A 12,591-nucleotide genomic window follows, 5' to 3' on the forward strand; every position below is an offset into this window, starting at 1 on the left:
AGTAAGTAAGCTGTATAAAGTAAACAAGGCTCTCTTTATCAACAAGAGACACAACATATACCGCACTCACCGTGAACATACAAACAAATAAACATCATTTTCAGTAGAGGACCTGAAAGACCAACTACGTTTCTGATACGGTATTGAATTTTTAATTTTCAACGGTAAGACGTGTCCGATAATTTTGAAGAAAACAAATTACCAAAAAATACATTAAAAAATAACAATAACGAATACTACAGTTGTAAAAAAAACACTTAAGTCCGTTTCAAAGACGGAAAAATGTTTTTTTATGTTAAAACTGAAACATTCCATTAATCCAATACAGAAAGAATATCAAAGGTCAAATTAAAGATTAAACAATGAACAATATCAATTATCTGGACACTGCAAAATTTGATATTTGCAAAACCAAATACAATATTGGTTAATCATGATTCACACATTTCATGTATTTTTCAATTTCTAGTCGTCATTTTCAAGCTTATATGTAATTAAAAAGTGAAGTGCGCTATATGATTGCAGCGACATTCACATATAGTAACAGATTATTCCAAACAAAACATGGCCGATTTATTTTCATATGTTTCAGTTTTTACGACTAAGACACAATCAATTTATTATGAACTGGGCTCCCAAGCCGATTGATAATGAGGCATATCTTTTGAAAAACAAGAAACTAGTGTTATTTGCTGTATTTTGCTATTTTATGATATATTATTTTATATTATATATAAATTGGTTTTGTGGCAATGTATTTCTGTTCATATGGTTTGTTTTGCTAATTCTTTATAAGTATTCTCTTTCACCTATATAATTACTTACATGGGACATTATAAGTGAAAACGTTAATCATGTTCAACTATTGACAGTCACAAAGTTAATTTAATGGATTATTCTTCTTAATCGATAGTTTTCAAATATCAATTTGAAGTGACAATCGTCCTAACACTTCATGCGTTACCAGTAATTTACAATAAAGTTCAATTATACAGTGTCGGGGCCTATGCTCATGTTTCGTCTTTATCTGTTATATGGCCATTATAGATATAATGATCACCTATACTCATATCCTTAATGCAACTAATGAGTACATTTTTCAGAGGCATCAATGGGATCAACCGGGATCCGGGAGGAGTCCAGGACGACGGCTCTAGACGCGGTATACCTAACAAGCCTAATACGCACTACAGCCGTAATGGCTATTTTTAGATTGTGACACTGTGTATAAGTTTTAGTCATACTTTAGTGGTGACATGGTGTAGCTTGACAAATAAAATATAAATAGTTCTAACACAGATGACATGGCCAAGATTGTCATATAAATATGGCTAATACAGGTTCCTTATGACAGATCTAGAGGGTATCAAGCTGTTACAGTTGTAATTAATACGTGATTGGCATCATGTCTCAACGGAGTACACGATGTGATTTCTGCAGGAAAGGTCGTTTTTATGCTGAAAGTGATTGCGACTATCTGTGTAAAGGTAAGTTATATCATGGTTTGGTTTTGAGGGTGATATTTAGCGTTAAGAATCTGTTTCTCCTTAACTGTCTGGAAAAGTTGGGCAGATATGAAGTTGTAGTTATCTCCCTTGAGCAACATTTTCAATATACATTTAATTGTAAACAAAACCTATATTATTTACATACACATGCTGTTTAACATGAGCACTGTATGATATCCTAGGCTGAGAAAACCTAAATGAGATGTTTGTCCTTGTCTTTTCAGTGGTACTTATTGGAGACTCTGGAGTAGGGAAAAGTAACTTGTTGTCCAGATTCACGAGGAATGAGTTCAACATAGAAAGTAGAAGTACAATTGGTGTGGAGTTTGCTACAAGGTAAAGGAAGCTTGGGTTAAATATTACAGATACAGAATTATTTATCTGTATAAGCTAAACACTTAGTTTTATATAAATAAGCTCACCTTCCCGAAGGGTGCAGTGTCTTTCGATCCGTTCCGGCGGCAACCTCTTCCATGATACGACATGCTATTTCACCTATAGCAACATGTTAAGAACTTAAGATGAATTGCTTCCAAGTTTGTTCAAATAAATTGCACTGACCTCCATTTGATGTCAACAGGGGTAACATATAAAGCACTTTCTTTTTCAGTAACAAATAGGCCTAGAAATCTAATATTGGCTTCTAAGAACGACATTTTGACAGTGCTAATAATAATTATAAGAGACTTAGAAAGCTAATATTCAATAGAAATGTATTTTCATTTTGGCAATCAATTGAGCTTTTTGTGTCCTTCAGGAGTATACAAGTGGATGGGAAAACTATCAAGGCACAGATCTGGGACTCTGCTGGTCAGGAGAGATATCAATCTATTACTAATGCGTAAGTATCCGTGTAAATACTGGGATATTACAAATATCCAAATAAATTAGAAACTTAAAAATTCCAATTCTAGCTGAAGTCAGTGAAGAAGAGGTGAACCTTTTCTGCCCTTTTGATTCTTCTTTTGTATTGTATCAAAAATATGTTTCCATTACAGTATACTTTGACCGTGTTTGTGCCAATAGTCAGCTGACCGTGAACGTACGAGCCCATTGGCCTTACGTTCCTGCATTAGGTTCTAGTCTCTATGATTCCTTTGTTACAGATACTACCGTGGAGCCGTCGGGGCGTTATTAGTTTATGATATAGCTAAACAATTGACATTTGAGAATTTGGAACGATGGTTGAAAGAACTTCGGGACCATGTTGATAACAACATTGTCATCATGTTGGTAGGCAACAAAAGTGACTTGCGCCATCTACGAGCTGTACCTACTGACAAAGCTAAGGCCTTCGCAGGTAAGTCCTAGTGTTAATCCACCCAAAATCTCCTGTATGTTTGTGTTCATTCCATTCCTGATCAGATCTTAAAAGATAGTCATATCGGTGGTGTGAACATTTATGTTAAAATCTGAAAAAATATTTTACCTGGCGCTAATACTTTTTGAGTGATATACTCAGAATTTTGGTGGAAGATTTTACTACAATAATTACAGACAATATATGTCCTGTCTGTCGAGATTAAAAGCAGGATAGGCAAGAGCAGTGATTAATTCTTCTTTTAACCTGATTTACAAAGCTTTTTCCCTACCCCAGTAAAAGACAGACTTATCTTTCCCTAGCAACCGCGGGATAACCTGTCAAGTATGGGAGAACAATATGTTTTAAATTATAAAACTTTGTTCTTTACAGAAAAGAATGGTATGTCTTTCATAGAAACATCAGCCCTGGATTCTACTAATGTGGTAACAGCCTTTGAATATGTATTAACAGGTAAGGAATCTGTATATGGCAATGTAGGTTACATTAATAGATACATTTGGAAAGTGAACTAGAGAAAAAAAATAGTTAACTAGAGATATTATGTACTTAATGCGTCTAACATTCCCTCAAACGCGTTTTAGATTCGTTTGCGATTCTTTCGTTTAGTTTCGTTTGAGTTTTGTTTCGTCGAGCGTTTTTCGTTTGCGTTTCGCGTTTTCGTTCGTTTGCGTATTGATTCGATTTCGTTTGCGTTCGTTTGCGTTTTGATTCATTTTGGCTTTCGTTCGTTTGCGTTTGCGTGCGTTTGCGTTCCAATTCGTTTACCGGATGTTATTCATTGATATTTGATTAGGAATGGTTGACTGCGCATGTGTTGGCTAAACTAAAAGTGGAGTCAAACGACGGTGTAGGCCGGTAAATTTACGTGTTCTGGACAATGTAGTAAACATACACAAATAAATGTTAAAAAAAATTCCTTTTGTATCTAGACATTAATTACATTTGATACATGTAACCTACACACATTGTTTGATAGTAAGGATCATGTTTATACCTTTCTGCAAGGTCTTATATAGCACTAGCTATACACGCGTATGTGCTACAGGGGACAGGTACAATATACACTTGTAACACCCGCGGGGCTCGATAAAGTGGACTGAAGGATTACAGACAGGTGTGAACTCACGCCACAGGACGCCGTACTACTGGTGCATACATTATAAAAAAATTATATCCGACTCATCAATGTTAGCATTGGATCACATTTTTTTCTAGTGATACACACTATTCTAATAATAAAATAACACAATTAATAATATCATAAACATAAAACGAATACTTTTTTTACATATTTTATGTGAAATTAAGAACGTACCGAAGTCAATAGATATTAAATCATAATTGACTTATATATATATACATAATCGTCCAACACGAACTGACAGTTGATACATGTACATTCAACTGTATCTCTGTATTTACACGTATTCGCCATTGATATAATTGATCATGTATTTTATTGGTATGTTGATGTAACAAAACACACGAGGAATAAAACACCAGCTGGTTTTCTGTAATGATTAGAATAACACAACATTGTTGTTTTTTGTGGTATGCTTTGGTTCATGTACATGCACGGGGTCGTGCGCGTCTGAGGCAATCAGTGAGCCATTGTTCATGGGTGACTGCACTTGATCAGTGTGTGATACAAGTTGACACAAAATCAAAATATGCCGCTGTCAAATAACAAATGGTATAAATAAAAGCAGGTAAATCGAGAGGGGGAGTGGGGATGGAGAGGGGTAGAGTGTTGTACATGTGTTGTCCGTGAATTATAAAGCAAATTTATATAAGACCTCCAAATGGGTCGGGTAAATGCTACAGGTGAGTGTCCACATTGATATCTATATAACTATGATAAATCGTACTAAATCAAAACTGCGAACGTAAAGTAGACATCGCTTTCAGAATCCGGATCACTAAGCTACCGAAGTCCCGATCGACATTTATGATTGCATTCTGGTCTTCCGGTCACGCTTTCACTTCGTTTACGTTTTTTCGTTTTTCGTTTGCGTTTTTCGTTTTGCGTTTAGCGCTTGACGAGACGCGTTTTTCGTTTTACGCTATTCGTTTTTCGTTTGCGTTTTCGTTCGTTTTCGTTTAACATTTCGTTTGCGTTTTGCGTTTTGCGTTTCGCGCTCGTTTCGAGGGAATGTTAGACGCATTAAGTACGTAAACTACAGACATTGTATAGTAAACAAGAGACATTGAATAGTAAACTAGAAACATTATATGGTAAACTAGAGACATTGTATAGTAAACTAGAGACATTGTATAGTAAACTAGAGACATTGAATAGTAAACTAGAAACATTATATGGTAAACTAGATACATTGTATAGTAAACTAGAGACATTGTATAGTAAACATGAGACATTATATGGTAAACTATAGACATTGAATAGTAACCTAGAGACATTGCTTAGTAAACTAGAGACATTATATGGTAAACTAGAGACATTGTATAGTAAACTAGAGACATTGTATAGTAAACTAGAGACATTGAATAGTAAACTAGAAACATTATATGGTAAACTAGATACATTGTATAGTAAACTAGAGACATTGTATAGTAAACATGAGACATTATATGGTAAACTATAGACATTGAATAGTAACCTAGAGACATTGCTTAGTAAACTAGAGACATTGTATAATAAACTAGAGACATTGAATAGTAAACTATAGTCATTGTATAGTAAACTAGAGACATTGTTCAGTAAACTAGAGATGGTATATAAATAAAAATGAAATAACTAAAATTCAATTAATTAAATAAATATTTTTTTACAAACCTCCCCACTCCGTTTGCCTACAGGTCTAATTTTGGTATTTGGACTTTAATAGCTAGGAAAATATTCCAATCTATTCAAAGATATGTTAATACACATACTCGCATGTAAATCGCGAATGTAGATAAGTTTTGAGATAAGAATGCATTTCAAACCTTTCCAAAAGAAAATCTCAATTTAATTTTTCAATAATACTATACCTTCATGTTGATTTTATGATACGAATTTAGATTTTTGCATTTTAGCGAGTCTTTCTTCGATGTAATCATGTTCGTTTATAAACGTGTTTTACTGTTATAGGTTACAACCATGAATTCGATGTAATCATGTTCGTTATAAACGTGTTTTACTGTTATAGGTTACAACCATGAATTCGATGTAAGCGTGTTCGTTAGACATATGTGTTGTTCTCCAATTTATAGTCATTAGTGGCAGAGATTCAGACTTTATATATTAATGAGAGTTTTATTATTTTGCAGAGATTTACAAAGTTGTATCGATGAAACAGATCATGAGAGTACCGACGATAGTAACTCTCCGAACAGTAATGTACAAACAATACAAGTGGCTCCCACAGACAAGCCCCACCCTCAAAAGTGTTGTAATGTCTGAGACAAAGGAAGAGGGGCCACAATGTCTTTCCGGTACAGCAAACATTAAGGAAATGTGATATCAATCGGACAAAATTAAAAATGGTGACATCTATTTTGGCAAATAAATCCATGATGAAGGTGAAAGGTGACTGTGAGCAGGAAGACGTCAGTGGTAGTTCCTCCGATAAAAACTACACACTTGTTCCATGCGTGGAAATATTTTCTGTATAAATGGAACTATTTATTACTACAAAAGTGTTGTAGTCAGAGAACTAACTTCTATGATTTGTAGTACCGAGCAGTGTAGGACTATGGCTGTAGCACCGTTATCCCTTATTTACAGGTTCAGAGCTTTCTGTACACCTCTAAAGTGTGCCTCTGGTCCTACAGGTTCAGAGCTTTCTGTATACCTCTAGAGTATGACCTCTAGAGTATTCCTCTGGTCATATATGTTCAGGGTTTTAAGTACACCTCAAGAGTGTCCGTCTGGTCCAACAGGTTCAGGGCTTTCTGTACACATTTAGAGTGTGCCTCTGGGGCTACATATTCAGAGCTTTGTGTAGAGTGCATTGTGCTTTATTGAATGCAAGAGTCTGTTGAATGTGTAATATGTTGGTAAATAATTGAACGTAAAAATTCTGTGTGTATAGTAAGGTATTATTACATAACCGATCATTCTGACCTGAATGGCTCTAACCTAAAAACCTTAAATATTGAGAACTCCGTTGTGGTACAATAGAGACCTATTAGTTGGTAATAAAGTCATTTTTTTACAAAAATCTGTTTAATGCTGCCATATTGACATTTAATGACCTAATAACAGATCCCAGTAATCTCATTGTATACATACATTAAGTGCTACAGTAAGGGACTTATGTAAGTGGTTATTGTCATATAGTTTCAGGGTATCAGTTAATATTTGTCTTTCATAAATAAAGAGCGCACATTCGAATGAAAATAATGGAAAACGGTTTCTTGTAAGTATCCGCACTCGTAATTTGGAATATCTAATAAATGATCTTAAGTCATAACTAAGATTACTAGCATTATTTCTAAGTTGGCAGAGAATGATGTTTATTTTTCTAGGTCCATAATTTTGAAAAGTGATAGTTACTTTACATACCATTTTGTTCTGTTAAGTCATTAGGTTTTTTGAATTGTGAAAGAGTTGGTGCTTCAATAAGTGAAGTGTCTTATTTATTGTAATCACTTAATTTAGATGGGAAATAACTGTTAGAATAGTTTTCAGTTCTGCAAAGAGGTGGATTAAATATTCTGTTTTCTCTCAATTGATATCTATTATTTATATTGTTATTTATGTATGGATTTATAATATCTTTTAAGTATGGTGGTGAATCAGAGTTTAAAATTGTATACATAAGAGACAGCTTCTTTTTTGTCGCCTTTCGGTTAGGGTTTCCCACTGTAGTTCATTATAAATGAAGACATGCATGTGTAGGTACATGTACACTTGTCCGACATAATTGTCCGACACCATATTCTATGAGAGCAGTATTTTCAAAACCAAAATTATTTGCATAAACTCCATAAAGTTCATATGTCAACCAATTGGTTTTTAAAACAATGACAATGTCGTTTGTTTGATCTGGTTACTTTCTACGGCTAGATTTTACCGATAAATGCACTGGTTATAAAGACATGTGTAGGGAACGTGTTTTTTTTTTGTATTTTGGTTTTTTTTTTTTAAATAAGAAAATTCGTGAATAGTGATGAATTAAAAATGAATTTGTACACTAGATATTAAGCATAAGTCACCAAAAATTATTGCGTCGATTCCTAAGTTAAGGATGTATTTTTCTGAGGCTTCAGTCCCGTTGAAGTCCCGGTTTGACATAGATCAAAGAAGTTATAAGCTTTTCAAAATAAAATCTATCAATATCTGTAGCAAGTTGCCAGTTGCAAATTTTGTCAAAAAAATTACGTTTCTAATCTTAATACATTTTTGATACGGTGATTTTAAGAAATGATCCATTTGGCGGCCATTTTGAAAATGTGCATTTTTTCGTTTTGAGTAGACGAAATTGATTATTTCGCCAGTATTTTAAGTTATATCGAGCTAATTTTTGCTGAAATCCGTGACTGGTTTCTTGGTAATCAAAATATAAAGAATTTAATTTTAACACTTAATGGTGATTTTAACACTTTTTTACTCTAAAATGTTGAAAAATAACAGATATTGAAATGAGGCAAAAAAGTAAGCAAACGGGTCCCCATTTTTCTGCCTGAATTAAAAAGAGCAACCTTTTCTCTTATTGATATGCAAAGATATGCAAAATATTTGCAAAAGTTAAACACCAGAACTGTTTCTATAAAGAGTTTAATCTGGCTCAAAATTAAGGGGTAGGGGTAGCATAAGTCGTTATTATTCTGAGAAAAAAAAGATTTTTTTTTAATCATAACTGCTATCTTTTTAAAGAACACCACTTGAAAATAAAGTTTGCAAACATCAATGCATATCAAACACCTCATAAGAAAATTATGGCTTTAATCTCAGGTGTATATGATCAAAACCGCAAAATTCCCATAAAATCCAATATTTTGTAAATTAGGTATCTTTGAGTGACAATAGCTCAGAAACGAACACACGGACGTATGTTTTTGTACCTTTTTCTTCTATGGTATCAACTCCTATTTCCGAAAATCTATATGAGAAAAAAGTTTAATACAAGAAAATTTTGACTTCTCAAAGGTGTACATCCTTAATAAAATCAACACAATATTTTTAACGATGAACCACTGACTTCGAAAATGATGTTCTATATATATATAAAATAACGTTTTATCATATTCGGCAAATATCAATTAAAAACGTAGGAAAACATTTGTTAAAACAAACTCTAAACTATTCCTTTCCTTATCTGGAGTTATGTACGCTTACGCTTTTGGTTTGATTAGTTTTACGTCCTATTTACGGCCATTTAAGACGTTGCCAGGGTTTGTTGTGAAATGTCCTTACGCAAAAGAATAGAACATTTACACATCCTCAGCATCGAGTCCATTAACAATGGATATTTGTTATCATAGTCATGCTCCCGTCTTGGGTTTTTTATAACATGATTCAAATTAAGATTTGTGAAAATTCAAGGTAATCTTTTCTCATTTATCTTTTATCCCATGTTTCACCTTGGATGCTACAGCAAACCAAGCCAGGCAAACTACTGTTGCAGGGGAGCCAGTAACCGCTGCAACTAGCACCAATAGCAGCAGCGGCAGCGCTAACACCACCAACAACTAGTACCTTTTTCATGGTTTTCGCACGTTGTATTTCACGATTTGCAGCGATTCGAGCGACTTTTCTATCTATCAGTATTTTGCGAAGTTCAGACAAATCGTTTTCTATTTTTTTAAGCTCTTTTCTTTGATCAACGTTTAACTTATGATCTTTGAATTTTGCCATTAAACGTTGTTTTTCTGTTTCTGCCTGGTTGATTTTGTTTTGGACGTCATCGTTTTTCTTAAGGATTATTTCCATCTTTTTTCGAATCTCTTCATTCTGCTCATCAAACAATATGTTCTGGTAATACCCGCCAACATTTTTCTGAGTAAGATCTTTTACTTTGTCAATAACCTGCAGGGCAGCTTGTTCCTTTTCTTCTTTACAAACGTTTGAGATTGCAAGATATCCGCCTTTACACGATTTTAGGAAATCTTTACATGTATCTGGTAGACCAGATATAAACTGATCCACGTCGACTTCATCCTCATCAAGACTTTCTTTTCCGGTAAAGACAACTATAGTGAAGCCAAGAAATTCTTTGCCAAGCAATTTAGTTATCTTGTCAAACAACTTCCGGTCTTTCTCATCAATGCTTCGTTCACCGATTTTCATCACAAGGAGAAATGCATGAACACCAGGACATGCAAGATGTGTACTTTCCATTAACTGCACCTTCAGGTCGTCTTCTGACATTGTCGTATCAAATATACCGGGAGTGTCCACCACCACCAGGCTTGTACCGAATCTGTTTACCTCTTCAACACTGCACTCGCTGGTGACAGAATCACGACTAGCTGCAGACTTAAATTTCTTAGCACCAATTAACGTGTTAGCCGTAGTGCTTTTCCCAGATCCAGTTGAACCAAGTAAAACAACTCTCAATGGCGCCACTGAAAAAGAAATGAAAATAAAATATCTGCTGTATAGTGCGTTAAGTTAGCGGGTCCATATTTCGCAGTGTGATTCCTCAAAATGCAATATTCAAAGATCAGTAAAATTAAGATATAATTAATATTTCTTTTGTATTTTTCTTTTAGTATAATCGCTTGTGAACGGTGCCATTTCGGATAGAGTACACAGTTAAAATAAGTCACGCAACCGAAGGTACAATAATGTAGCAATTATTAACCTCTAAATGCAGTATACACTATAAGAAGGATGAAATAGAATTTTAACACTTACTCCCTATATAATGCAATAAAGTCTTTTCGAAAAAGAACTTGTATACACTTTATTGTTAACTTAGTTATTAAGTATAAAGTTTCATAGGTTAGTTAAATATGTATAATAGGCAGCTGAACCATTGTTTGATTTATTTATACATATGTGGATCATTGTCAAAAAATCGTAAGTTTTTTGTTGTACAATAACTAAAGAGTCAGTCACAAAACTTTATATCCTTCATGACCTAAAATTAAGCATGCTGAAGAACATGAAACACCAACTAAGAATCCCTGCGTAATTTTGTTAAAAGGGGAGATTCTCTTCGCTGTTTTGCAATCTGAAGCAGTGACGTAATGATTAGAGAAAGGTGAATAGTCGCTATTTTATCATTTATAAATGTACCTTGGTCTGTCGTCGAAAACAAATTCTTTAGTGCCGCAGCCATCTGTAAAAACGGACATAAACCTAGAGATCATTTTGAATAAACTAATTCAAAGGTGAACGTCTTAATTATCTATCCAATGGACACAGGGAGTGTCGACAATAATACATTAAGTTGGAAGTGATGAACAAACATTGAAACATGTCCTCCTGTAAGGGGGATGTGACTGTGATGGGGCTGATACCAGGGATTGTTGCAATATCCAAACCCTGGTAGCTCTCCGAAAACTGCTGGAAATAACAAAAATTGTGTTTGTTTAAATAAATACAATTTTAAAAAACCTCCAGTACTCATTACCAGATATATACAAATTGATGGGAGTATTAGTGTAAAGTGTTTTATATAAATATAATCACAGGGGGAATCTGTGAAGAGGAGGGGGAGAGGAGGGTGACAAAAATGTCGTTATGGTAAAGGTTATAGTTTCACGTTTCCAGTGCTTGTGATCTATAGTGGAAGTAATCCTTAGCGTCTATATTTCACTTAAAGGAGGGACGTCCTTGAACTTTTACATTTCTTATATTCCCTGTCATATGCCTACACATATGCAATCGATTCGTCATGATAGAAATTTTCTAACCTTCACCACACCTGTGTGGTAATTTTGAGGTATATAGTACAGTTATAAATGTTGTCAAAGTATGAAATTGTTTAGGCCCATAGCCCTGTGCTTTCCTGACTATTTGTGAGACATAAAATAAGCTAAGGCTTCCATAGAATCAAATTTAATATCATATATATATATGTATTATACATATTTACCTTGAACAAGAGAACAAATCCAGCCGTTTATGGTTCCTCAAAAATATAAGATGGACGCTCCAGTTGCTTTGCACAATATATGCCCGATTACTATTGCGACGGTTATTCTAATTTGTGAAAGCTTTTGAAAAAATATACTACTCCTTCAGAATATCTCTCATAAGTGCTTCTATATTAAGCTTAAGCATTCAGAATGTTTGAAGACCGGCTGTGTGGATAAGATAAGATAAAAAAAAAAAAGTGCTGCATCACATAATTAATTATTATGATGGTTCCATGATAAACTCGCGAGGTCTGAGTGATACCTGACAGTAAGTATAAAGCTGTATAAAGTAAACAAGGCTCTCTTTATCAACAAGAGACACAACATATACCGCACTCACCATGAATATACAAACAAATAAACATCATTTTCAGTAGAGGACCTTAAAAGACCAACTACGTTTTCGATACGGTATTGAATTTTTTAATTTTCAACGGTAAGACGTGTCCGATAAATTTGAAGAAAAAACAATTACCAAATAAGATATACAATTATATAATTAAATAACAATAACGAATACTACAGTTGTAAAAAAACACTTAAGTCAGATGTTTCAAAGATTTTTTTTATGTTGAATGCATAAAAACTGAAACATTCCGATTATTCCAATACAGAAAGAATATAAAAAGGTCAAATTAAAGATTAAACAATGAACAATATCAATTATCTGGACACTGCAAAATTTCGATAATTGCAAAACCAAATACAATATTGATTTTATCATGA

At 33.9% G+C, this 12,591-nt stretch overlaps 1 protein-coding gene and 1 pseudogene across 1 annotated transcript; one reads left to right on the forward strand and one right to left on the reverse strand.

Annotated features, from left to right (window-relative positions):
• Positions 1-1,188: 1,188 nt before the first annotated feature.
• LOC138336370 (ras-related protein Rab-11A-like) lies at positions 1,189-7,505 on the forward strand (annotated as a pseudogene).
• A 1,832-nt stretch (positions 7,506-9,337) lies between these two features.
• LOC138305007 (GTPase IMAP family member 7-like) lies at positions 9,338-11,066 on the reverse strand. The gene is made up of 2 exons (XM_069245422.1): positions 11,021-11,066; positions 9,338-10,344 (listed from the first exon to the last, which is right to left on the reverse strand). Exons 1-2 carry the CDS (start codon positions 11,061-11,063, stop codon positions 9,338-9,340), a joined length of 1,050 nt encoding a protein of 349 aa, XP_069101523.1. The 5' UTR covers positions 11,064-11,066.
• Between the last annotated feature and the right edge of the window lie 1,525 nt (positions 11,067-12,591).

The sequence above is a fragment of the Argopecten irradians genome, chromosome 12 (assembly GCF_041381155.1).
Source record: "Argopecten irradians isolate NY chromosome 12, Ai_NY, whole genome shotgun sequence".
In the NCBI taxonomy this organism is placed as follows: Eukaryota; Metazoa; Mollusca; class Bivalvia; order Pectinida; family Pectinidae; genus Argopecten; species Argopecten irradians.